Source organism: Spermophilus citellus, assembly GCF_964194105.1.
Source record: "Spermophilus citellus genome assembly, chromosome: 12".
Taxonomy (NCBI): domain Eukaryota; kingdom Metazoa; phylum Chordata; class Mammalia; order Rodentia; family Sciuridae; genus Spermophilus; species Spermophilus citellus.
The window spans coordinates 127,390,644-127,415,044 of record NC_138198.1 but is presented as its reverse complement, the minus strand read 5'-3'; the positions used below and the strand labels follow the sequence as shown (position 1 = coordinate 127,415,044).

At 35.4% G+C, this 24,401-nt stretch overlaps 1 protein-coding gene across 2 annotated transcripts in view; it reads right to left on the bottom strand.

The window, feature by feature from the left end:
* ZNF407 (zinc finger protein 407) overlaps nt 1-24,401 on the bottom strand; it is a 434,011-nt gene that overhangs the window by 158,053 nt on the left and 251,557 nt on the right. For both annotated transcript variants that reach the window (XM_081262959.1, XM_081262960.1), the window contains 2 exons: nt 12,474-12,640; nt 8,723-8,806 (listed from right to left, as the gene is read on the bottom strand). In XM_081262959.1, coding sequence (XP_081119085.1) covers nt 8,723-8,806; nt 12,474-12,640 — 251 coding nt within the window. The remainder of the gene's footprint in view (nt 1-8,722; nt 8,807-12,473; nt 12,641-24,401) is intronic.

Genomic DNA, 24,401 nt, shown 5'->3' with positions numbered 1-24,401 from the left:
CGTATACAATTATATCTATTTGCCTATATGTGTTCCTGAAATGACAATGTTTAGAAATTCATCCCACATGCTTCTTTATTATGGCCTTACTTACAGCTGGGGATCACTCACTTATCCATAAACATCTCGTTTGATGGCATTTTCTAATGCAGCACAGTGGCATGGCTGGATGATGCCAGATGGGCTTCAATTTCAATCTGTTTTTGCCATATCTTGAACAAACTACCTGTCAGACTTCTTAAGAAAGATCAGAAAGGGAATACCACCAAAATACAGGGTACCTATCGGGATTAAGATGGCAAAAAACACAGAAAAAGCACACTTAGCAGAGTGTGCAGTGACCAGTTGCTCTTATTACTGTGAGAGCACTGATGACCTTGGTTAAGTGCATGGACTCTCACAGAGAAGAAAGAAGGAGCACACAAGTGGCTCTCATCAAGAGCTCAGAACCAGTAAACAGATAAGCAGTTAGCACACAGAAAAAAATTAATGGGTTTGCATAGTAAGAGAACATGAAACAAATGTATAATTTAATGAATCCTGTGAGGAAATATTTTTGTTTGACTTATTCAGGAAGGAAGGAAGGAAGGAAGGAAGGAAGGAAGGAAGGAAGGAAGGCCGGCCAGCTGGCCCAGTCATAGTGGTGCACGCCTGTAATCTCAGTAGCTCAGGAGACAAGCCAGAGAATCACAAGATAGAGGCCAGGCTCAACAACTTAATAAGGTCCTAAAGAGCAACATAGCAAGACCCTGTCTCAAAAATGAAAAAAAAAAAAAAAGTGTGTGAGGGGTCTGGGGCACAAAAAAAATAAAATATCTGGGAATCAATCTAATAAAAGGGGTGAAAGACCTCTACGAGGAAAACTACAGAACACTAAAAAGGGAATTGAGGAAGACCTTAGAAGATGGAAAGATCTCCCATGCTCTTGGATATGCAGAGTTAATATTGTCAAAATGGGCATTCTACCAATACTGTTATACAGACTTAATGCAACGCCTATTAAAATCCCAATGACATTCTTCATAGAACCAGAAAAAGCAATTATAAAGTTCATTTGTAAAAATAAGAGACCCAGACTAGCCAAAGAAATCCTTAGCAAGAAAAGTGAAGCAGGAGGCATCACAATACCAGAACTTTAAAATTATACTACAGTGCTACAGTAACAAAAATGGCATGATATTGTCACCAAAACAGAGGTGTAGACCAATGGTACAGAATAGAAGACACAGAGACAAATCCATACTGGACAAATGTGCCAAAAATATACACTGGAGAAAAGACAGCCTCTTCAACAAATGGTGCTGGGAAAACTAGAAATGCAAATGTAGTGAAATAAAATGAAAGCCCTATCTCTCACCCTGCACAAAATTCAACTCAAAATGGATCAAGGACTTAGTCGTTAGAACAGAGGCCCAGCACCTAACAGAAAAAAAAGTATGCCCAAATCTACATCATATCGGCTTGGGAACTGAATTCCTTATCAAGACTCCTGAAACACAAGAAGTAAAATCAAGAATCAATAAATGGGATAGAATCAATCTAAAAAGTTTCTTCACAGCAAAGGAAACAATCAAGAACGTTTAGAGAGAGCCTACATAATGGGAGAAAATTCTGCCACATGTACCTCAAACAGAGCATTGATCTCCAGGATGTATAAAGAACTCAAAAAGCTTAACAAAAAAAACCCAAATAACCCAATCAATAAATGGGGAAAGGAACTGAACAGGCACTTCACACAAGAAGACATATATATGAAACAAATATATGAAAAAAATGTTCAACATCTCTAGCAATTAGAAAAATACAAATTAAAACTACACTGAGATTTCATCTCACTCCAGTCAAAATGGCAAGTATCAAGAATATAAGCAACAATAAATATTGGCAAGGAAGTGGGGAAAAAGGGACATTTATGTATTGATGGTAGGACTGCAAATTGGTGCAACCACACTGGACACCAGTATGGAGATTCCTCAGAAAACTGGGAATGGAACCACCATTTGACCCAGTTATCCCAATCCTCAGTTTTTACCCAAAGTACTTAAAATCAGCATACTATAGTGAAGCAGCCACATCAATGTTTATAGCAGCTCAATTTATAATAGCTAAACTATGGGGCTAACCTAGATCCCTTCAATAGAGGAATGGATAAAGAAAATGCGATATATATATACATAGTGGAATATTACTCAGCCATAAAGAACAAAATTATGGCATTTGCCAGTAAATGGATATGTTGGAAGGAAGGAAGGAAGGAAGGAAGGAAGGAAGAAAGGAAGGAAGGAAGGAAGGAAGGAAAGATTGGAGAATATCTTGCTAAGTGAAATAAGCCAGTCCGCAAACACCAAAGGCTGAATGTTTTTTCTGATATGCAGATACTAATTCACAACAGGTGGGGGTGGTTAGGGAAGAATAGAAATATTCTGGATTAGACAATAGGGAATGAAGGGAAGGGAGGGGGTATGGGAATAGGAAACATAGTAGAATGAATTGGACATTATATATGATTACATAAGCACTGTAATTCTACAACATGCACAACTGGAAGAATGAGAAGTTATACTCCGTATATGAATAATATGCCAAAAATACATGCTAATATCATGTATAACTAATTAGAAAAAATAAAAATATAACTGTAAATAAAAAGTGGGTCTGGAGATGTTGCTCAGTGGTTAAGTGCTCCTGGTTTCAATTACAAGTACCAAAAAATAAAAAAAAATTAAAAAAAAAACAGAGAACCCCACTACATAAAGCACACTGATGAACTGATAAGTAAAAAACATCTTTGAGTTAGAAAGGATTTTTGTCTCTCTTCACCATTTTTTCCTTAAAGACGTCCACCTGCAGCAGCCTCGTCAAGCAATCACCCCAGGTCTCAATGACTCTTTGCTCTCAGCAAAGGAAACAATCAAGAATGTCTAAACTCATAGTTAAGCAACTTAAACTGCAGTGGACACACAACCACTGACACACAAAAGCGCCCTCTCATCATGTTGGCAGATTTTGCTTTGAGAGGCAACAGGATATTCATTTTGTATAAGCCTGAAGGAAAACAGGTCAACCTCTATGACATGGAAACACAAAACCAGCCACCCATATTTATACCAGAGTATGGTACATTCATCCTAAGAACTGAATTTGTTCTCTAAGTACAATGAAAAGTAATTTAACTGCATATCAATGTCAAACTTCAGTTCATAAAAAATATTAATTATTTCACTAAATTGACTATATCTTTCAAGATTGACCCAGAAAGTATCAAGTACTATAAACTGTGCCAATGAGATGTAACTGACACATAAAATATTTCCATATTTATTGTACCGCATTGATGAAACTACTACCTCGATCAAGATAATGAACAAAGACAACCATTTTCTCCAAAGGACTCCTATACCTGCCTCCTACTCACTCCATCTCCAAGCCACCACTTATCTGCTTTGTCACTGTATATTAATTAGCATTTTCTAGAAATTTATGTTCATGCAAACACATAGTATGAACCTTTTCTTATCTGGCCTCTTTCTCTCAGCACAGTTATCCTGTGGCTTATTTATGTTGCGGAGGGTAAACATACTTCATTTGTTTTCCTTGTTGAGTAGTATTCATTGTATAGATAAGTAGTATCCATACAATTTGCTTATCCATTTATACAATGAAGGGTATCTGAGTAATTGTAATTTTGGGTACAAAAAATTAACCTGTTAAACATCTTCATGTACATGTATGTAAGTCATTGCATGTACAAATATATATTTCCTTTTGTTTTGGATAAATTCCCAGCAGTAGGATGGCTGGGTGAAAAGGCAGATGCACATTTAGCCTTGTGTGAAACTGCCAAACTGTTTTCCAAAGAGGCTGGACCACCTAGATTCTTACTAGCTGCGTGTGAGAGGCCAGCTGCTCCAAATCTTCACCAATATCTGGTGTGGTCAGTACTTGCCTGCAGCACTCTCTATGGATGGTGAGGCTCTTTCCATCCTTGGACTTATGAACCACAGTTTCATATGCTTCGGTGAATATCTGCTAAAATCTTTATCTTTTTAGTTTTCTGTTTTCTGAGAACCATGTTTTCAGAGTTCTTTTGATGTTCTGCTATGATTCTTTATACAACTTGTGATGTGCACGTACTTTCTCCCAATCTGTAATTTGCCTTTTCATCCTCATCTCCGTCGGTTGGTTGGTCTGTTTTTGTTTCCCTCCATTCTCCTTCCTTCTTTCTTCCTAAAAATTTTTGCAGTAAACGGGATGAAAACCAGGACTTCGCATATACTAGGTGAACACTACCACTAAGCAACATCCCCAGTTCTCTCAGTGTTTTTTTAAAGAACATTAATTACTACTTTATAAAGTTTCCAATTAATCATTTTTCAAGATTCTTCTTTTATGAATCAGCTGTTGCTGTCAAAACAAAGAAATCTTTGGTAATCCAAAACAAAAGTTTTTTCCCTATGATTTCATCTAGATTTTATACTTCTTTAAATTTTACACTGAGACTGCCTCTTTGGAGTGAATGTCTCTCTATATATGTTACAGAGTGTGGCTCAAAGATTACTTTTACTGATCATTCACTGCCAATGGATATCTGATTATTCCAACACTGTACGATGAGAAGACTAAATTATATTTGTACCTTTGTCAAAAATTAACTTGACCTTGTAGGTGTGAGATCTATTTCTATAATGTCTCTTCTCTTTCATTAAATATATTTGCCTATGTGATACCAAAACTAGAATGATTTCATTACTGTAGCTTTATAATAAGTAGATGTCAGGTATTTTAAGTACTACAATTGTGTTCTCAGTCTTATTTGACTATATTCAGACTTTTGAATTTCCATACAAAATTTTAAATCTGTCAATCTCTCAAAAAAAATGATGGGATTTGCACAGATCAATGTGAAAGGAATTGAAATTTTAACCATAACAATATCAAGTCTTCTGATCCATGAACATGGTACAGCTCTCTATTTAGGTCTTCTTAAATTTCTATCAGGGGTGTTACGAGGTTTCCACTGTAGGGCCTTTGCACATTTTTTCCTGAATTTAACTCTGAATATGATACCTTGTTTGAAAAAATTTGACAAATATAAGCATAAGTCTATCTCTGGATTCCTTTCTATTCCACTGATTTATGTGTCCACTTTTATGCCAATAAAATATTGTCATAATTATGATAGCTGTATAAGACTGTAACTGAGTATAAAACTTCCACTTTTAATAAAATTGTGAATTTGCATAATTAAAATGATTTTAATTATGCAAATTCACAATTTTACTCCGATGCCTCCATTCCCTCTAAATGTCTGTAAAATGTTTTGGTGTGACAAATCATTGCCATTTGTTCACTTGCCCAACATCCTTGAGCTATTCATTCTTCATGAATTTGAAAGGTATCTGAAGATTGCAAAAAAAAAGTGACATTATAGACCTTATCGCCTATGTCAGTGGTGCAAATTAAAGATCTGAGATCTTCAAACTTAATTTTCTTAGTTTGGGAGTTTAACAATCTCTTTTTAAAAAATGTGTTTAATATAGTTTATTTCAGGTGAACTTTCATGGTATTTTTATTTAACAAAATTTAAATCTAAAAGCAACACATTTTTAAAAAAAGGATGCCATTTACTTTCTTTATAATTCAAATAATTTTAAGTTCACAGTAGGTAGCATTATATTGTTGTAAATTACAAAATGTCACAACATATCTACCTTGACCATATCATAGGTTAAGTTGTGGAATACTGAAATATTTTAAATTATATACGGGTTGGAAGGAAAAAAGAGAATGTAACAAAAATGTTATGCTACCCAAAATTCTAAGGAAGGCTCACACTTATCTGAGTTCTCAACAGTGTAAGAATCTCACTTCAACTTTTATAAACTCCAATTTATTCAAATCTGTACAGGATAGTTAATTTGCAATTCATGTATTTTGCTATATGTTCAATACTTTTTCTCTAATATGCAATTTGGTAATTTTTGAAATCACTTGTGGGTGATTTCTTCAGGGGGAAAAAACAACAACACTGCAGAAACACAGAAGGAGTTTCTTGTTAGTCTCAATACACAATCAAAATATAAACCCAACCTCAAGACTCAAAAGTTGGAAAGAAAAACAGATTTGAAATAAAAATTTTGGTGTGCTAAATATTTGTTAATTATTTAAAATAAGAAATAGTGTATGAAGAGGTATATAAACATGCTTAAGGAAGATCTTCTAATGAAGGACTGACTGGAAAGAGAGCTTTTGAATTCCTTGCCATTTCAAAGCTGAAAGAATGAATAAAACCAAGTAACATATTAAAACTCAAATAACACTACCTATAAGGCAAGAGGGCTACCCTTTCAAAAAAGCAGAATAAGGAAGAGTTCCCCAAATCTTTGCATTTTCCTCTACATGAGACAACAGGACTTGGTTGTTTAGATTGTATTGGCTTACATATAATCTTAGCTAACAAAACCAACCAGGAATACTTTGCACCTTTCTATCGGGTAACCTGATAGAAAAGTAGAAGAAAGAGCAGGGACATCAGAATAGCTTGTCACCACAGAGCAGTGTCCTTTTGTGTGTCAACCATCTGTCAGACTGGCTGCCACATCTCCAGGAAATCACACTCTGCATTCCGTTGGGTGGGCTGGGTTATTAAGCTGGCCAGGACTCTTCAACTGCATGTGAGGACTGGTTCCTGTGCCCTTGAATCAAGGGTCTCTGACAGGTGATAAAAATAAATCTCAAAACAGAAGATGTTTTTTGTCAGCCCCCTAGACAGTCTGTATTGCAATAGGGAATTATTTACGCCATTTGGAACACTTTGGATACCTATCCCTTTCCAAACCGATTGTAATTTGCGTGGGCACTCTGTGGTAAAAAGGTAAACCACGTCAAAGTGGGACACATCAGAGAAATACAGATTTCAAATGTACCATTCGAGTCTGGCCTTGGGAAATAAAAAGTTGTATGTTGCTGAAACATTTTAAATCCAGCATAAAAGCTAAGTGCCTAGACTGAGTTGTACAGAGCTGTTTGTTGACACCAACAGTCTGAAGAACTGACTTTGGTATTAAAGAATCATGTTTGATTTGTGCCAGAGAGGCAGATAAATGCCAAAAAGACAGATACCTCTGTCTGTGAGACATTGTCCTATATGGTATAAAGTTAATAGCAAAGTAATAAGGAGACTCTGGACCTGACATAAAATATAAACTTATGCTGGCTCATTGCAGGCTTCTTGATCGATCCATCAGCTAGAAGGCCTGTGATCGCAGCTCTAGGGTCTCCACTGTAGGGCAAAGAGGGACAATACCTAGTGGCAGAGATGGCACAGTGGGAGTCTACTGTCCCCTGGGGATACAACAGATGAAACAAGGGGAACTACAGGGACATTTAAATCATAATACTTTGAACACCAATAAACTGAAAACATTATGAATAAGAATCCTAATGAGCACACTATTTATGCACTTACTTCCAACTATTCCACTGGAGTGGTCAAGGATAACTGCCTTTTCTATCATCTTACACCAAATTCTTAAAATAATGCATGCACAGTGGCTCCTGGAAACTTACAATGAAATTTTATGTGTTTTAAGTACATCTATGTTTCCAATATCAATGCTAGACTGGAAATTTTCCTTTGACTCAACAGTTCTTATTCCAGATGGAAATTCAAATCATATACATGCAAGATCTAAAAGCAATAACTGGTATTCATTTTCATTGATCCTACAAATACCATCTAGGGCATGAAAGCTGACTGTACCCATTCAACATAGCATTTCAAGAATCATAATGTACCATAAATAACACATTTTACATACTTTAATTTCATGCCATTCACGGTGTGACTGTCACACTCAACCATCCTCATGTACAAAAGTAAAAATACAATACTTCGTTATCACTATGTTACCACATGACTTATCATCTTAACAAGGTAAGATCTGGTAGTAAAATGTGGTTCTGTTAATAGCTTCAAGGGACAACTGCCATAAATCCATACCGTCCCAAACACATATAATTTAGAATTACAAAAATAATTACTTATAAGACCCATTAGATTATACAAAGTAGGAAGCAAATTTGAGAATGTTTAAAACTTCTCATTCATTAAGTGTTCATAGTCAAGGAATCCATTTTATTTTGTTCAATCACCAAGAATGTACACATAATATGAGGAGAGGTAGATTCTCTTCAATGACCATAATTATCTCTTATGTTGTTCCTTTATTTCCATTAATAATTAATATTAAGAATAACTTATTAAACAGCACCGACTTCAAATCACATTAACTCACAGACCGACTGACCAATAGAAGGGAAGGGCAGGGAGGCAGAGAGATAGACAGGAGTTGGGCAGATAACACATAAGGGAGCTAAGTAGGCAGGTGGGTACAGAGGCATGGGGTGGGGGAGGGGGGAGGACCACCAACGCGGGCTCCCCTATTCACGCCCGCAAGCTTAGGGAGCCACTGTTTTTATTTTTTTCTCCTATTTAACATAATTTACTGGGGACATCTGAATATCTGATTCCTGAAATATGTAACACATCTACTTTTTAAATGTATAAAAATAGATAATTTAAAATCTTACATTATTCAAATAGAATTCTCTATAGGTCCTCAGATTTTATAGGAGTGAAACAGAAAAGAAACTGATGAGGTAAAAAATGGTGGCTAGGATATCTGACACCATGTTCTCTCTCTGTAGACTTGGTACTGACCTGTGTGCTGCCTGCGGTGCTTGGTGAGGGCATGTCGGGTCCCACCGGCAAAGCCGCAGAGGTCACACAGAAACGACTTCTCGCCTGTTGCAACAATAAACAGATGAGGGACTGCGGAGGTCACAGATCATTAAAACATATCTATCAAGGCTTTCAGGGTTACTAATTCCTCCAATCAAATGTTTCCATGTAAATATGTCAAATGGGAATGAAATTACCACTGCGGTTTATTGACTGTGATAAAATCTGAAAAGCACCACTGAACATAATTACATACTTGTCAGACCCATAAAAATTAGCTTTATTATCAATGGAATGGTTTTGTACAACTTCATTTCTGGTAGATGTCTTCCAGATGGGGCTGCTTTATGCACTTGAACAGTTTTTATGCATATCCTGATTTTTTACAATTCCCATACATCTGGCCTTTCCGAGCTAAGTAAAGATTGCTTGGAATTGTTAATATACAGTATATATGATTCTGCTTACATAAAACATATTGAATTTTCTAACAACTTAAGAATATTGAATTGTTTTTACCTATTCTATCTGGGTCTTCTTTAATCACTTCTACTTATGATATGAATTAAATGGTTTCTTTGAACATACTGAAGGTCGTGAAACAATGAAATCTACATTACTCAGTACCAACAGCAATTCAATGCTGTTTATGCTTCTCGAACTTTCATGGCATAGGAAAGGAAGTCTAGGGATTGCTAAAGAAATTCTATAAAAATTCATACTATTTACCTTTAATGATAGCTCTGGACTTGAACCCTCTGTAACAATTAAAGACAGATTTGGCAGATGTAGTAATGTTATAAGTGGTGAAAATGCTCATTTTTTTTTAGCCCTTTTTACACAAACTAATATCTTGCCCTACAGTTTATAAATACAATATATCTTTCTACTGTTGCTTATTTAGGCAGTAAGATCTGGCCAGCTAGGCAGTTCATCCCATAAGACTCACAAAGAAGGGCAAAACAGAATAAAAATGCTAACCTTGGAGAGATTCAGTGAAATTATAAAATACTTTTCCTGAAATAAAATAAATCACTTGTAATCTATATCTACCCCATTTACTCACTCAGACATTTAATGCAACAAGTCTTTCCTGGGTTTGCCCATATCAATCTCCTTTGTCCTAGAGTTTTGGTACATTATAACAGAGAGTTAGCTTGCCATGTTAGGGGAAGCTGAAATTGCCTTTGTAAGGTCAGAATGAACAGTAAACATAGAAAGGCACAATAACTGTGGTAATTGAAAAAAAATATTTCCATTACTTAAGAACACTATTGGCTTTTATAATTTAAAGGAACACTTATTAACAAGAAACCTTTAAAAAAATGTTTGCTCTTATTTCCCAATGCTATGTTATATTGTTTATTATTTAAAAAATGAAGCTGAATTAAATATTTTTACTATCTTTACTTTCTTATTTCTGGGTTAAATTTATTTCTTGGCATCATTAATTCATTATAGACAAAACAGAGTAGATGGGCTGTGAAGAATAAAGTGTAATTATAATCACTCATTTAATTATTTAATCAATTTGAAATATAAATCTTTCTAACTAGCTGTTGTATCAATTAAATAACACTGAAGTAGACTTTTTGTTATTCCCCAAAGACAATTTGCTTGTTGATATTAGCATACTATTCTATGTTGAGGCAAAAATGTTCTGTCCAATTTCTTCATTACCCCAGCTTTCTGGGCTCTCTTTTGGGTGTACTGGCACAAACACACATTCCCACAGATGTAGAAAGCAGTAAGGCACTCAGGCGGGGTATGAGGGTGTATCACTACACACAGGCACAGGCACGCATACATGCATTCTGCAGTGTGTTCAGCAGGAATGTCAGTGTGGCAGCACTCAACTGTCACACTTTCTAAACAGAAATGAGTATTCTTATTGCTTTTGAATTCAAGAAAACATGTTTTTCCTTCCTGTCATTTATTAACTTCTTTGTGACCTATATCTTTCTTCTAAAATAAAATATAGAAAAAATACTCATAGGATTTACATTCTATATATCTGTATCTGTATTGATATATCACATATATGTGTATGTTGTATATAGTAAGTTCTAGTCCTATCCCTATTTTAAAATAAATATAAAGACACAAAGAAAAAACTTATTCATTTTCCATGTGATTTGATTCTGGATGCATTAGTGACCTTGATTTTTTGATGTGTAGGATTTTATTTAGGATGTTAGTCTCCAATGTATTGTGTGTCATATTTACCTTGGTGGCTTGATTTGTTTTTCATTCTAAATTCAATTTTCACTTGCTTTGGGGGGTAGTTAGGGTTAAACATTGGGCAAAAGAATATTTTTTGAGAAAACAAGAAAAAGCTCAATGCACTATTTCACTCAATAAAGAGGGGGTTCATTAGCATGTCATATTTTTACATTGAGATTTAATAGAAGACTTCTTTTCATAACAACTTGAATTAGTTTCAAGTGTGCCATTCTGCATTCAAATGTAGAAAGACACGGAAACCAATCCTTTATTTTCTATTAGAAAACAGCCACTGTCCCCTATCTCTCATTATGGTGCAGACTACAAGACCTAACAACAAAAATCTATATTATTGATCCAGCCAAGTCTCCACAATTATTCTTTAGAAGGAAACGCCGACGATAAATTACATCTGCACTGGCTTTTCATCTGCTGCTCGATATAAGTGATCTCTCAGGGCAGGCTGGAGACCTTAAATCGTCAACACCCTTGTCAAGGAAGCTAAGGAGGCCTAGGCTTCCCACAAACTGCTTCAGAAGAACTTTTAACCTATAATTTCTAACAATAATATAGGATTTTTGGCAATGAGAAGAACATTTGAGAATGCTGATTAAAATTTATTATTCTTTTCACTGGAATAAAATACATTCTGAGAGGTGTAAAGAAGACCACAAAAATACCAAATACTTCACAGTAATATAGTTATACTGATATAAGGAAAGCACTCAGATATAAGCATATAAGGAAGTTTTCGGCCCACTGTAATAAGACAAAGAAAAACAAATCATAAACACAGCACATGACAACAGCACACACCTGGAATCTATAGTGATGAAGGCCCTAACTGAGCATTCTCAGTACTATGTCCAATAGAGGTGTGTTCTCAACACTGTTTCTGCTATCAATCTGTTTAAATTCCGGAGTCCTTTCTATGTCTTGATGCAAATTTATGTTAATTTATTCCTTTTAATGTTTATTTTTCTGAAAAAAATTTACAGTAACTCAATATAGATTAGTCTCTATGTGTTATCAAAAACTTAGACCTGACAGCATTCTTTCCTGAAGAAAGGCATTAACTTATTTAAAACTTTTAAATAGTAAGTAAAATCAGGACTCAATATTATGCAAATATATTATGGGACCTAGAACATGTCTGTAAGAAAAGAGAAGACTTACTCTCTTTGAAAACTTAATATTCCAAACGATCCTTGACAAAAATCACATCTAAAAAGATGTGTCAATACACACACTCACACATGCGTGCACATGCGCGCGCACACACACACACACACACTCCATAAATGAGGTTCCAGATATGAACCTATGCATGCTCACAAGCATGCGCACATGCTTTAAAATGTCAATTTAAAGCTACCCTGAGTATTACTGAAAGGTAATAAATGATATCATACATTTTCATATGCAGTTACTACATCTTAAATACATTCTATGACTAGGACAGTCCCCCCTCCTGCTCAGCCAATGGGATAGAAGGGGCGTGGCACACCTGTGTGTGTCCTGTAGTGGTCTTTCATCGCAGAGGCTGTGAGGAATGAATAATGGCATGTGGGCCAGGTACACTTAAATGGCTTTTCTCCCGTGTGGAGTTTCATGTGGTTGTTCAGGGCCCACTTCTCTGTGAAACTTCTATCACATAAGTGACATGTAAATTTCCTGCATGAAAGAGAGAGAGAACAATGTAAATACTGCCTGCACAGGAACATCAAAGGCCCCAGATGGACCCTGGGTAACCCTGGAGTGTGGCGTGCACACAGCCTCTGTGAGGAGAACTGCAGGCCTGGTCTGTCATGTCTGTATAACCAGGCATTGATTTTTCTGTCGAGGCCTGGCACTTCAGCCATTTATTCTCTGCTTTGCGGTTGGGCCCAACGGGTTTGAAAAATTCTGTTACAGTCCAGTCACCCCTGAGGCAAAAGTGAGAATAGATTTCACCTGTACAGGCCTACACCACTTATCCAGGGCACAGGCTGTCAGAGCAAAGGCTAAATGAAATGCTATCCATACTCCACCACTCAGACAAGCCCTGCTGCCTGCCAGGCGGGTGGCTGGTGCTGCTGCAACTGTGCCTCGCCTCAGACAACCAGCAGCCCACACCACAAAGCTCCCAGGGAGAAAAGGGAGTCCCTATGGCTCCCTGATTGAGGGGGCCTCTGGGTTATCACACTGGTACCCCCCAAAAAAGCTCCTTTGATAAAGGCAAAAACATTTGAACTGTAGATTGTTATAAAAAGAGTCTCTGACCGAAAGAAATTGCAAGTTATTTCCTATATGGTAGGGTAGGGTGGCTGAAAATAATCAATAAGTATTTATATAATAAAATATTCAGGTTCCAAGTTCAGTTTAAGCTTTTAAGACTCTTAATAATAAAGGAAATGTGAACCTTTAATATATTCTCTGGTTGATCTTATCATCTCTTTGCAAAAACCTACATTTATAAGGTCATCACTAAGAATTACTTTTTATATTTAATACTATTGGGTTTAAAACAATCCCTCTGACAATGAGTCTAGTTAATTAATTTGGGATGATTAACAATCAAATAAAAGAAAATTAAAATTCAATAATCAAAAGTAAAACATTTTAATAAGTTGATAGGCATCATGCCATGGCAGTTGACATCAACCACATTCAAGTAAACTGCACTTTTATCCAGTTAGTACAATTAAAAATGTAAAAGATCATAGCACTCTTGTCTTAAGTTATGAACGAAGAGCTCTATAAAGAGAATAACTTCCATAAAGGCTTTAATCATGACTTTACAGATTTCTTTAGCCTCATTAGGGCAGATTAAGAATCCCAGCTCCAAATAGAAAACTTTTCCATTTTGGGGTATATGTGGATTACTTCAACAAATAAAACATTCAGGCTTATTATTATGAACCAAATTATAAATTGCCTTTTATAAAAATCTCTCATTGTGTATATTTATAAAGTTAAATCTTAAATGGAATAGAAGCATTGCTAAATATTTTAGAAATGCCATAACATATCATAAGTGCTTCATTAATAGTAAATTGCTAATTTATTTATCTCTACAATGTACGTGAAGAAACACTATATTTACATCCATTAATGCAGTCTGATTTCAAAATTACTATATCATTTGATCATTGCTTACTGGTACTAGAGAATGACAAATATAACTAAATACTTTGAAATGCACTGTAAAAAAATCATGTCTGTATATCTCTTTGACAGGTCTTCATGCATTTAACATTTCAAAACCATGACAGGGATCTTATTTCCAAGATAAATTCCCCTATCTACTTATTTCTTCATGTATTTATTGTGGATCTAACCTTCTCCTACAAGAAATAAATAAGGAGGTTAAATAGATGCTATCTTTTAACAAATAGTTTCTCCAGACTGTATTACAACTTCATGAATGACAAAATAAATCCCTCATTTTAAAATCTACCATGATGTACATTTAACAAAATTACCTGTATGAAACCTCAATATATGTACTCTATTATTCATATGTAATAAAAATGTTAAACTAAAGCTCAGTGCCTGTCATAAAACAACAAAAGCCAGATAACAAAGAAGTAAGACTACCACTGGACTTTCAGAAAACCTCATATGTTTTACAATCTGCTTTATGAAAATAAATAAGTTCACCCACTGACAGCTTGAAAAGAACTGGAAATATTACCAATGTAAATTGTCTTTATAAAGATTAAGACCTACTCATTGATGGGATGTCTCCTGGAATTACACAAATTCTGACCCTCAAATATTCTAAAATACTTGCCTTCACTCAAAATCAGTGGGGAATTCTGTCATCTCCCAAGGGACTCTGGCTCTCCTGGGGCTTGGAGAAGTCCTCCTGAGATGTCGCCAGGAGACACCATGAGCTAAAACAAAGGAGTGTCAGTGTGTGCTCTGGATGGAATTCAGAAGCACCTGACCATGTGCCACTGCAAAAACACTGTCTGGAGAGTACAGAAAAATCAAGGAAAATGCCTCTCAAGGAAATTACAAGATACTAAGAAAGAAAAACTATTCACAAAAATAAACTCTATGCTAGGAAAAAATGTAAAGTGCCATCATAAATTTAAAACAAGGGCAATAACGGGATAGGGAGATTAGAGACTTCCCAGAGGTGGCCTTTAATTTAGACTTTAAAAGGTAGGTGACAACTGGAAATGTAGAGCCAGCAGGAAAAATTCCAATCATAGGAAATGCATGAGAATGCCTTGTATCTGGGAGGAAAGGCATTGGCAGTGCCCTGCCCAATGGGACTCCACACTGCCTGCAGTGTCCTGAGTGCAGCCTACATGGCCAATCAGGGGTATGGCAAAACCCTGTGACTCAAGTTGTGAGGTTAAAGGTCATAAAATATTTTCTATTCACCTGTGGTGTTTTTACATAAGAAACTTCTGGCCTAATTGAATTTGTAATAAAAAGATGTTTACTTTGCAAAACTAAGCTAGTGGAGACAATTTTTTAAGAAGGTCAGTTGAAGGATGTACAAAGGTAACTAATGGGCAATCTTTTAGAGATTACAGCCTTAGAGGGTAAATAATATAAGAACATCATGACATTTGGTTCACCCTACCAGTAAAGCCAGAAAACGGCCTGGTACGCAGTGGAGTTGTATGAATTATTTCATACCACCTGGATGAAAGGAACTGTGATGAAGAGTTTGAGTTCTTCCTCTAATCTCACAGCCTTCAGAATCCGAATTCAAAATGTGGACATCACAGTAAAAGGAGTCATTCATCAAGCCTCCCAGTTTTCCAATATTTTGTCTTTCTCCTTCCCTGGCACTCGTGTTGGTTCACAAATGGTGGTCTATCTCAAACCAAAAGGAATGCAGGGCTGCACCTATGGCAGTGATCTACGTGCACAGACAACAGCCATGTTTTCTATATTTGCTTTCTTTTGGGACTACAAGCTTTTGAAACTAAATTTTGAATTTCTAAACATTTATAAATCCATATTTTTAAAAAACAACGGGATAGCACAGCAGAGGCATGAGAAACATGCTCAGCAGAATGTCTTTTCTGAGCAGAGAAACCGACTCCCTTGCCATTGGCAGCTGCTCTGGCTCCTAACTACTTTGTATCTGCTTCATGTTTACTGAAGATACACCCACCATGCAGTGCTGTTGAATCTTGAATCAAAAGGGCTCAGCTTGTTCCCTCCCCTTCCCTTCCCAGGGCTTCAAGAGATATATTTACTAGATACAAAGAGATTGGAAAAGTTGCAAAAGGAAACAAAATCACAAGCCAAATAAATCAAAATGATACCAGATTTCTCACCAGCCACCTGGGTAATCAGAAGACAATGTAGGAATGACCAGGAAATTTGGGGGAAAATAATTTCAATGGTATAATGTTATTTATAACATCTTTAGCAAGTCCAATCAAGAGGTGTTTTCATTAAAGTTCCTGGGATGGAGATGTCTATGATGAGAAAAAATGTTTGAAATAAAGCCCTTTTTTACTTATGGGAAACTTGATGTGGCAGTCAACTTAGAGTTAATCTTTTAGTACAATTGTATAAGGATTCCTAAATTAAACAGGGATTCCTAAATAAAATCAAAGATTTTTTCTGGTGTAATAAGAATTGTGATGCATTCTGCTGTCGTGTATTTAAAAAATAAAAGCAATTTAAAAAATAAAATAAAATAAAATTACAGCTGGAGAGCTAAAAAAATAAATAAATAAAATTCAAGTTTGGCAAAAATGCAAAAAAAAAAAAAAAGATTTTTTTCTGGAATTTTGTTATGAGAGGGCTCTCTACCCTTAGCACTCCTGTCAACCTACAGTGGCCCTGAGTGCTCTGCCTGCTATATTCAGGGGCAGCAGTACAGGACAAGAGGGTTGGAAAGTGCCAAGGAACTTTTTCAGAAAGTTTCTATTTGCAAAGTAGAAGTAACACGCTCAAGATTTAAATCCACATCTTCAGCTTTGAAGAAAACATACTAAATAGCCCCACTGTCAGCTATATAACAAAAACTAGAAATTCTCATCTGGGTGTTATTAGGTATCATGGACAAAGGACAAAAAATAAGTAAAGGAGCTAAATTATGATTATATTAATAACAGCTCTGTCTTTATAGATATTGTGGGCTTAGTCTCTATGTTAAAGTATTTGCCTGCTTTTAAATATCTAAATGGCAAATTATACCATTTACATTGGTATAACATTTATAATGGCATCTTTCCATATTATAAAAGTATCAAAAAATGAATTTTTATACTTGTCCCTCAAATTATATATTTAAATATTTTTTTAAAAAAATTAAACTCTAGGGCTGGGGATGTGGCTCAAGCGGTAGCGCGCTCTCCTGGCATGCGTGCGGCCCGGGTTCGATCCTCAGCACCACATACCAACAAAGATGTTGTGTCCGCCGAGAACTAAAAAATAAATATTAAAAATTCTCTCTCTCTCTCTCCTCTCTCACTCTCTCTTTAAAAAAAAATTAAACTCTAGTAGGTAGATATTCATTTTATTAGAAACTCAAATGAAAAATCTGCATACATCCCAACTATATACAAATATACAAATATTTTGAAAAAATGCTCTTAATTTATTTTTAAAAAGAATTAAGATAAGAAGTATCATCAATATATTTTTATGTTGTTTCCTAATCAGTACAATTCAGGATGATTCTGAAATATAATCACTTTTGCTATACTTTTTAAATTAAACATGTTCTATTTCTGTCTTTTATTCCAGAATAATCTATTTATTTTAAGTTAGATGCCACTGAGAAACACTGTGCTGTGGAGGTGGGAGTACTAAGGATTAATCCTGTGGACCTCTACCACTGAGCCACATTACCAGTCCTTTCTTTGATTTGATTTTGAGACATTCAGAGACAGGGTCTCGCTCAATTGCCCAAGCTAGCCTTGAACGTGCTGTTTTCCTGCTATAGCCTCCTGTGTAGTGAAGATTATAGCTGTGCACCACTTTGCATTGACAAATACTTGCAAAAGTATAGACATGTAAAAATAAATGTTCTCAATTAACATTCAAACAATCATAAGATGAGGAGCAGGCAAATTATGAGTTTAATCATGAAATGAAAGACCCTTATGATATGAAAATGAATTAACTAAAGCCACATATATAATTAGTTAATTCATTTCACATCATGAGGTCACATATATAATTTTTTAAAAAATCTTACAAATGTAATTGCATTAAAACAAGAGTACGATTATATCACATATAATTAAAAATAATCAACATTAAATATATAAACATGAAGCCCACATGCAAAAGAACATACTATATCACTGGAGGACACAGCTAACACCTGTCATGAGGTTCAGGGAGCAGACTAGTACAGTGACAACTACAGCTCTAACTTTTTGTTGTATTTAAAAAGAAGGATTCTGAAATGAATATGACTACAATTAACATCACCCAGTTTTTTAAATTTTCATAATTCAAAACCAGTATTTAATTAAATAAACAATATTCCTCATTTCCTCGATGACACCTTGGGGGTAGTCTTGCTAAATTAATAAACCACACAAACCTATATATATTAGAAACAAACCAATAAGCAAGCAAGACAGGGTGCCACAAATAAAACTTTCATAAAAGAGTAGGCTAACATTTGTCAAAATATTTAAAAAGTTATGTAGGCACACTCCCTTTTGAAACTGTGATACAGCGGTGTTGATTCATTGAAAATTATTACTGTAAAACTAAACAGATATCAAAAATATTTAATTGACAGATATTGCTGCTCTTTGTGAATGAATAATCAATACAGAAATATAAAAGGGAAGGTTTATATAATTCCTAGCAAGAAAACCCAACGTTCTAATGAATGTTTCAACAATTTCTAAGTTACTCAAACACTACCAGTGCACAGTTTCTTTGGAATAAAAGCTTCCTTTTGAATGATAATAATTTAATAATTATATAATGATACACTAGGAGATAGAAAGAAAATGATGTGGTCTTTGTACATAGGGTTGCCATGCAAGTTTCTGCAGAGCTGCAAATAGAACTGAGAGTGAATCCTTCTTGAACAAAGGAGCCCATGAAAGGGCAGAGAAAGACAACCACAAAGAGCAACTGTAATGCTCACTTAATTCACATGAGAAGCTTATACTTAAAAAGTAACCTGAGTACCCCAAAGGACAACCAAGAAAAATTGAAGAAGTTTGAGAAATTTGTCCACAATAACAATTTCAGTATCTATAAGCATCACACTTACAAGATGCTTTTCATGTTTCTGGTCCAGGAAACATTTAAGTAAAAATAAAAATATGCAATACTGCTTTTAGACATAAATAACTATTCGGGCTGGGGATGTGGCTCAAGCAGTAGCGCGCTCGCCTGGCATGCGTGCAGCCTGGGTTCGATCCTCTGCACCACATACAAACAAAGATGTTGTGTCCGCCGAAAACTAAAAAATAAATATTAAAATTTTTTTTCTCTCTCTCTCTCTTTAAAAAAAAAAGAACTATTCATATGTTACAGGCACTAAAACCACAACAGATATCTCAATATTATTCCAGAGTAATGCTGTTCATCTTATTTCTATGTAGTTCCAAAGTCCTAAACAATGCTTAAATGTAATGTGCAACTTTAAAATAGAAAATAAAAAATTTCAATTTTCTATAAATTGAATTATCAAAAAGGCATATCAATAGCTAAAGAGCAATAATTATATTAAGAAAGTTAGTGACATCATCCTTCGATAATCTACTTGAGAATATGTGTAATGTACATATAAAGGCCTCAAAGAATAAAATCAAAAGTGTTCCATGATGATATTGATGTCTAGAATATTTAAATTAGGCTACTATTTTGAAAGTCTCCTGTTTCACCTTACATAAAAACAGGAGCATAATTTATATCAAGAAGCCATAAAAACCTAAAATTAGTTAAGATCTCCTTTCCTAAATTCAACCCTGAAGACTCCAGAGAAGCTTCCAGAAGAGAAGTGGGAAGTTCCCTCAAGGGCTTCTGCACACAAAACCAGGGAGCTTGCACTTAAGCTAAGAGTCTCCAGGGTCTTCTTGCCCTGAACAGGTGATAATTAGTCTAATTGACAGACTAGATCCTTTTAACTAGTAACAAAAAAAATTTAACCATGCTGAAGCCCGTCATTTTTAAATCTCTTAACAGCACACAGGCTGCAAAAGCTGTAAAATATATTTTCCTACTTCATTTCAATTCAATTCAAGGGTTGAAAAGGTTTTTGTCAAAATAATTTTTGGGAGGAACATTAAGTAGAATATTAATGTCAAGACATCTTAAGCCAATAACAACCAAGATAATGACTAGTTCTACAGAAAGACATTGGAGGACTACAACTGTTGTGTCCTAAATGATTTGAATTTGTCTTTAAAACCTCATTCCTATGGAATTTTTCATTGTCAAAGAGACCATAAACTCTGGTCTAACCATAACCATCCTACACAATATTAGTTGGATTTCTCCCCCATTATATCACAAAAACTCAGCAACACATCAGTGTCTCAGATCAGGGGTAGGAAACCCTCTGTGTAAGAACCAGATGAAAAATACTGTCAGTTCTGGAGCCATGAGGTCTTTGACACAACTACACACCTCTGCCAAGGTAGTACAGAAGAAACAGAAGACAGTGTGTAAAGAAATTAGTATGGCTGTGTTCCAATAAAGCTTTATTTACAAAAGCGGGCAGTGGGCCTGATCTGGACTATCCTTTGCCAATCCCTGCCTCAAAGGATGGGTCATATTCTTCCACCTCTACTCTCCAAATACACTGATCTACATATAGTAAAAGAACCAAAAGTCCAATGCTGCTGGCAAATCGAGGCCCTTCTTAGGATTAAATACCCTTCTTAGGATTTAAGAAGTTATTTTCCCCTGAAATAGTTCAAGTTTCTTATAGACTTTAAAATACTAAATGCAGAGAACAGTTGAAAGGAATTATACTATATATGATATCCATTCCAGTCACAGGCTCTCTGTCCCTTTTGAAAACCACTCTTTGCAACTATATCAGGAAATAGAAACAATTCTAACTAACCATAGAAGTCAAGTCCTACAGAACAAGACATGCATTAAATTTCTACAGTTCTCTAGTCTAGACTAAATTAAATTTTATGACTTCAGGTTAGATATGAAAACACTGGATTTATGTAAGGAAGGTTAAACAGTAGTTACAAATACAGGACTGATATTAATGTTTAAATAAAGTATTAAGAGCATTTCTTTTAAATCACTGTTCTTACCAATGTATATAAAATAACAAAATGTATTCCAATAGCTTATACCTTCATCCCAAGGCCTTGACTAGCTTTCAACCTTTGGACCTTTATAACAGAATTCTAACAATCTCTAAATTACTATACTTCTGCTACTTCTATAATAATCAATCAATAAAAATGATGTATTAGGATATACTGTGTATCTAGCAATGATCTATAGTATGGACAACCTTTAAATAAACTAAAGACATCTATTCCTCCCAATAAGGAGCCTATGACACAATGATCAACACTAATGTCTATGAAATCATGAGAACATAATGCCATCACCAAAAAAAAAAAAAAAGGAAAGAAAGAAAAAACAGATTTAAAATATGTACAGAAAAAAAATCTCAGTGAAAACAGAATACTGGGAAAGTCTTCTTGTGCAAGGTGGACTTCAGATAAGTCTGGCAGGTCATAGTTGACTCCTACAGTGCAAACAACAGCAAAACCAAGCTCAGCGTCAAAAGTGGGAAGAGATAGACATGTGGCACCTGGAAGTGGTGAGCCAATCATAAGATGGGATGCAGGTGTGATGCACAGGATACAGAAAGTCATGCACTTTTAGCTCTAAAATTCAATGGTATTGATTGCCAGGATAAACAACCACTCTCTTTCTGTTTTTTACTATCTGTCCTCAGTCCATGCTCTTTACAATTATTTATCATTTTGTAAGAAACTACATACATGTAGCTTTACTCTTCAAAATTATCCATGATCAGATAGAGAGAACATAGGCACACAACCCACAGCTATGTGCATGCCTAGAAGAAAACCTATTGTAACAACTGTCTCAATCTGAGATTTAGGATAGACTCACTTTTTTTTTTTTTTTTTTTTTTTTTTTGGTAAAGGGATCGAACTCAGGGGCACTCAACCACTGAGTCACATCCCCAGCCCTATTTTGTATTTTATTTAGAGACAGGGTCTCAGTGAGTTGCTTAACACCTTGCTGTTGCTGAGGTTGGCTTTGAACTTGTGATCCTCCTGCCTCATCTTCCTAAGCCACTGGGATTACAGGTGCACGTCACTGTGCCCGGCTAAGATGAAATCACTTTTAACTTTGGCCAAGTAATATACAATCTACCAGGCAGTGTTTTAGTAGTAACCAGAAGAGATTTGCATCAAGGTAACACTTATTCATACTACAAAAATGTTTTTTTCAGAATCCTGAGAACATGTATAATTTGCAGGTCAACAAAAAAATGTTTTAGTAATTGTAATGATGAAACTATTTAACATGGTCATAACAGAATTAAAATGAAACAACAAATATAACTGTGGATATATTTAACCAAAACAGGCTTACAGAGAGGAGAAAAGCACAAATAAAAAACCAAATGAACAAATGCTATTTTATTCCCTTTTATTGCTGAACTGTGTATATATGCCACGTTTTTTTAATCCATTCATCCACTAAAGGGCATCTAGGTTGGCTCCACAGTTTATCTATTGTGAAAGGTGCTGCTATGAACATTGATGTGGCTGTGCCCCTGTAGTATGCTGTTTTTAAGTCCTTTGGGTATAGACTGAGGAGAGGGACAGATGGGTCAAATGGTGGTTCCATTCCCAATTTTCCAAGGAATCTCCATACTGCTTTCCATATTGGCTGCACAAACTTGCAGTCCCACCAGCAGTGTATGAGTGTGCCTTTTCCCCCACACTTATTGTTGTTTTTACCAACACTTATTGACTTTATGCATAATAGCTGCCATTCTCACTGGAGTGAGATGAAATCTTAGAGTAGTTTTAATTTGCATTTCTCTAATTGCTGAAGATGATGAACATTTTTTTTTCATTTTTCATGATTGAGTGTACATCCTCTTCTGAGAAGTGTCTGTTCAGGTCCTTGGCCCATTTATTGATTGCATTATTTGTTTTTTTGGTGTTTAGCTTTTTGAGTTCTTTATATACACTAGAGATTAGTGCTCTATCTGATGTGTGAGGGGTAAAGATTTGCTCCCAAGATGTAGGCTATCTATTCACCTCACAGATTGTTTCTTTTGCTGAGAAGAAGCTTTTTAGTTTGAATCCATCCCATTTATTGATTCTTGATTTTAATTCTTGTACCATAGGAGACTTATTAAGGAAGTTGGGGCCTAATCCCATATGATGGAGATGAGGGCCTATTTTTTCTTCTATTAGACAAATTTTTACTCATCACACATCAGGGTCTGTGGTTTTATTCCTAGGTCCTTGATGTATTTTGAGTTGAGTTTTGTACATGGTTAAAGTTAGGAGTTTAATTTCATTTTGTTGCATATGGATTTCCACTTTTCCCAGCACCATTTGTGAAGATGCTATCTTTTCTCCAATGCATATTTTTGGCACCTTTGTCTAATATAAGATAATTGTAGTTTTGTGGGTTAGTCTCTATGTCCTTTATTCTGTATCGTTGGTCTACCAGTCTGTTTGGGTGCCAACACCATGCTGTTTTTATTACTACTGCTCTGTAGTATAGTTTAAGGTCTGGTATAGTGATGCCACCTGCTTTACTCTTCCTGCTAAGTATTGTTGCAGCTATTCTGGGTCTCCTATAATGCTAAGTGAAGTTAACCAATCCCAAAAAACCAAATGCCCAATGTTTTCTTTGATATAAGGAAGCTGATTCATAGTGGGATAGTGGGATAAGAAACAGGAGCATGGGAGGAATAAACCCCTCTCACCATGCACAAAATTTAACTCAAAATTGATCAAGGACCTAGGAATTAAACCAGAGACTCTGTGTCTAATAGGCCCCAATTTCCTTAATAAAACTCCTATAGCGCAAGAATTAAAATCAAGAATCAATAAACGGGATGGACTCAAACTAAAAAATTTCTTCTCAGAAAAAGAAACAATCTGTAAGGTGAACAAAGAGCCTACATCCTGGGAACAAATTTTTACTCATCATACATCAGATAGAGTACTGATCTCTAGGGTATATAAAGAACTCAAAAAGCTAAACACCAAAAAAACAAAAAAAACAAAAAACAAAAAACAAAAAAAACCCCAAATAATCCCAATCAATAAATGGGCCAAGGACTTGAACAGACACTTCTCAGAAGAGGATGTACACTCAATCAACAAATATATAAAAGAAATGCTCATCATCTCTAGCAATCAGAGAAATGTAAATCAAAACTACTCTAAGATATCATCTCACGCCAGTCAGAATGGCAGCTATTATGAGGAAAAACAACAATAAGTGTTGAGGAGGA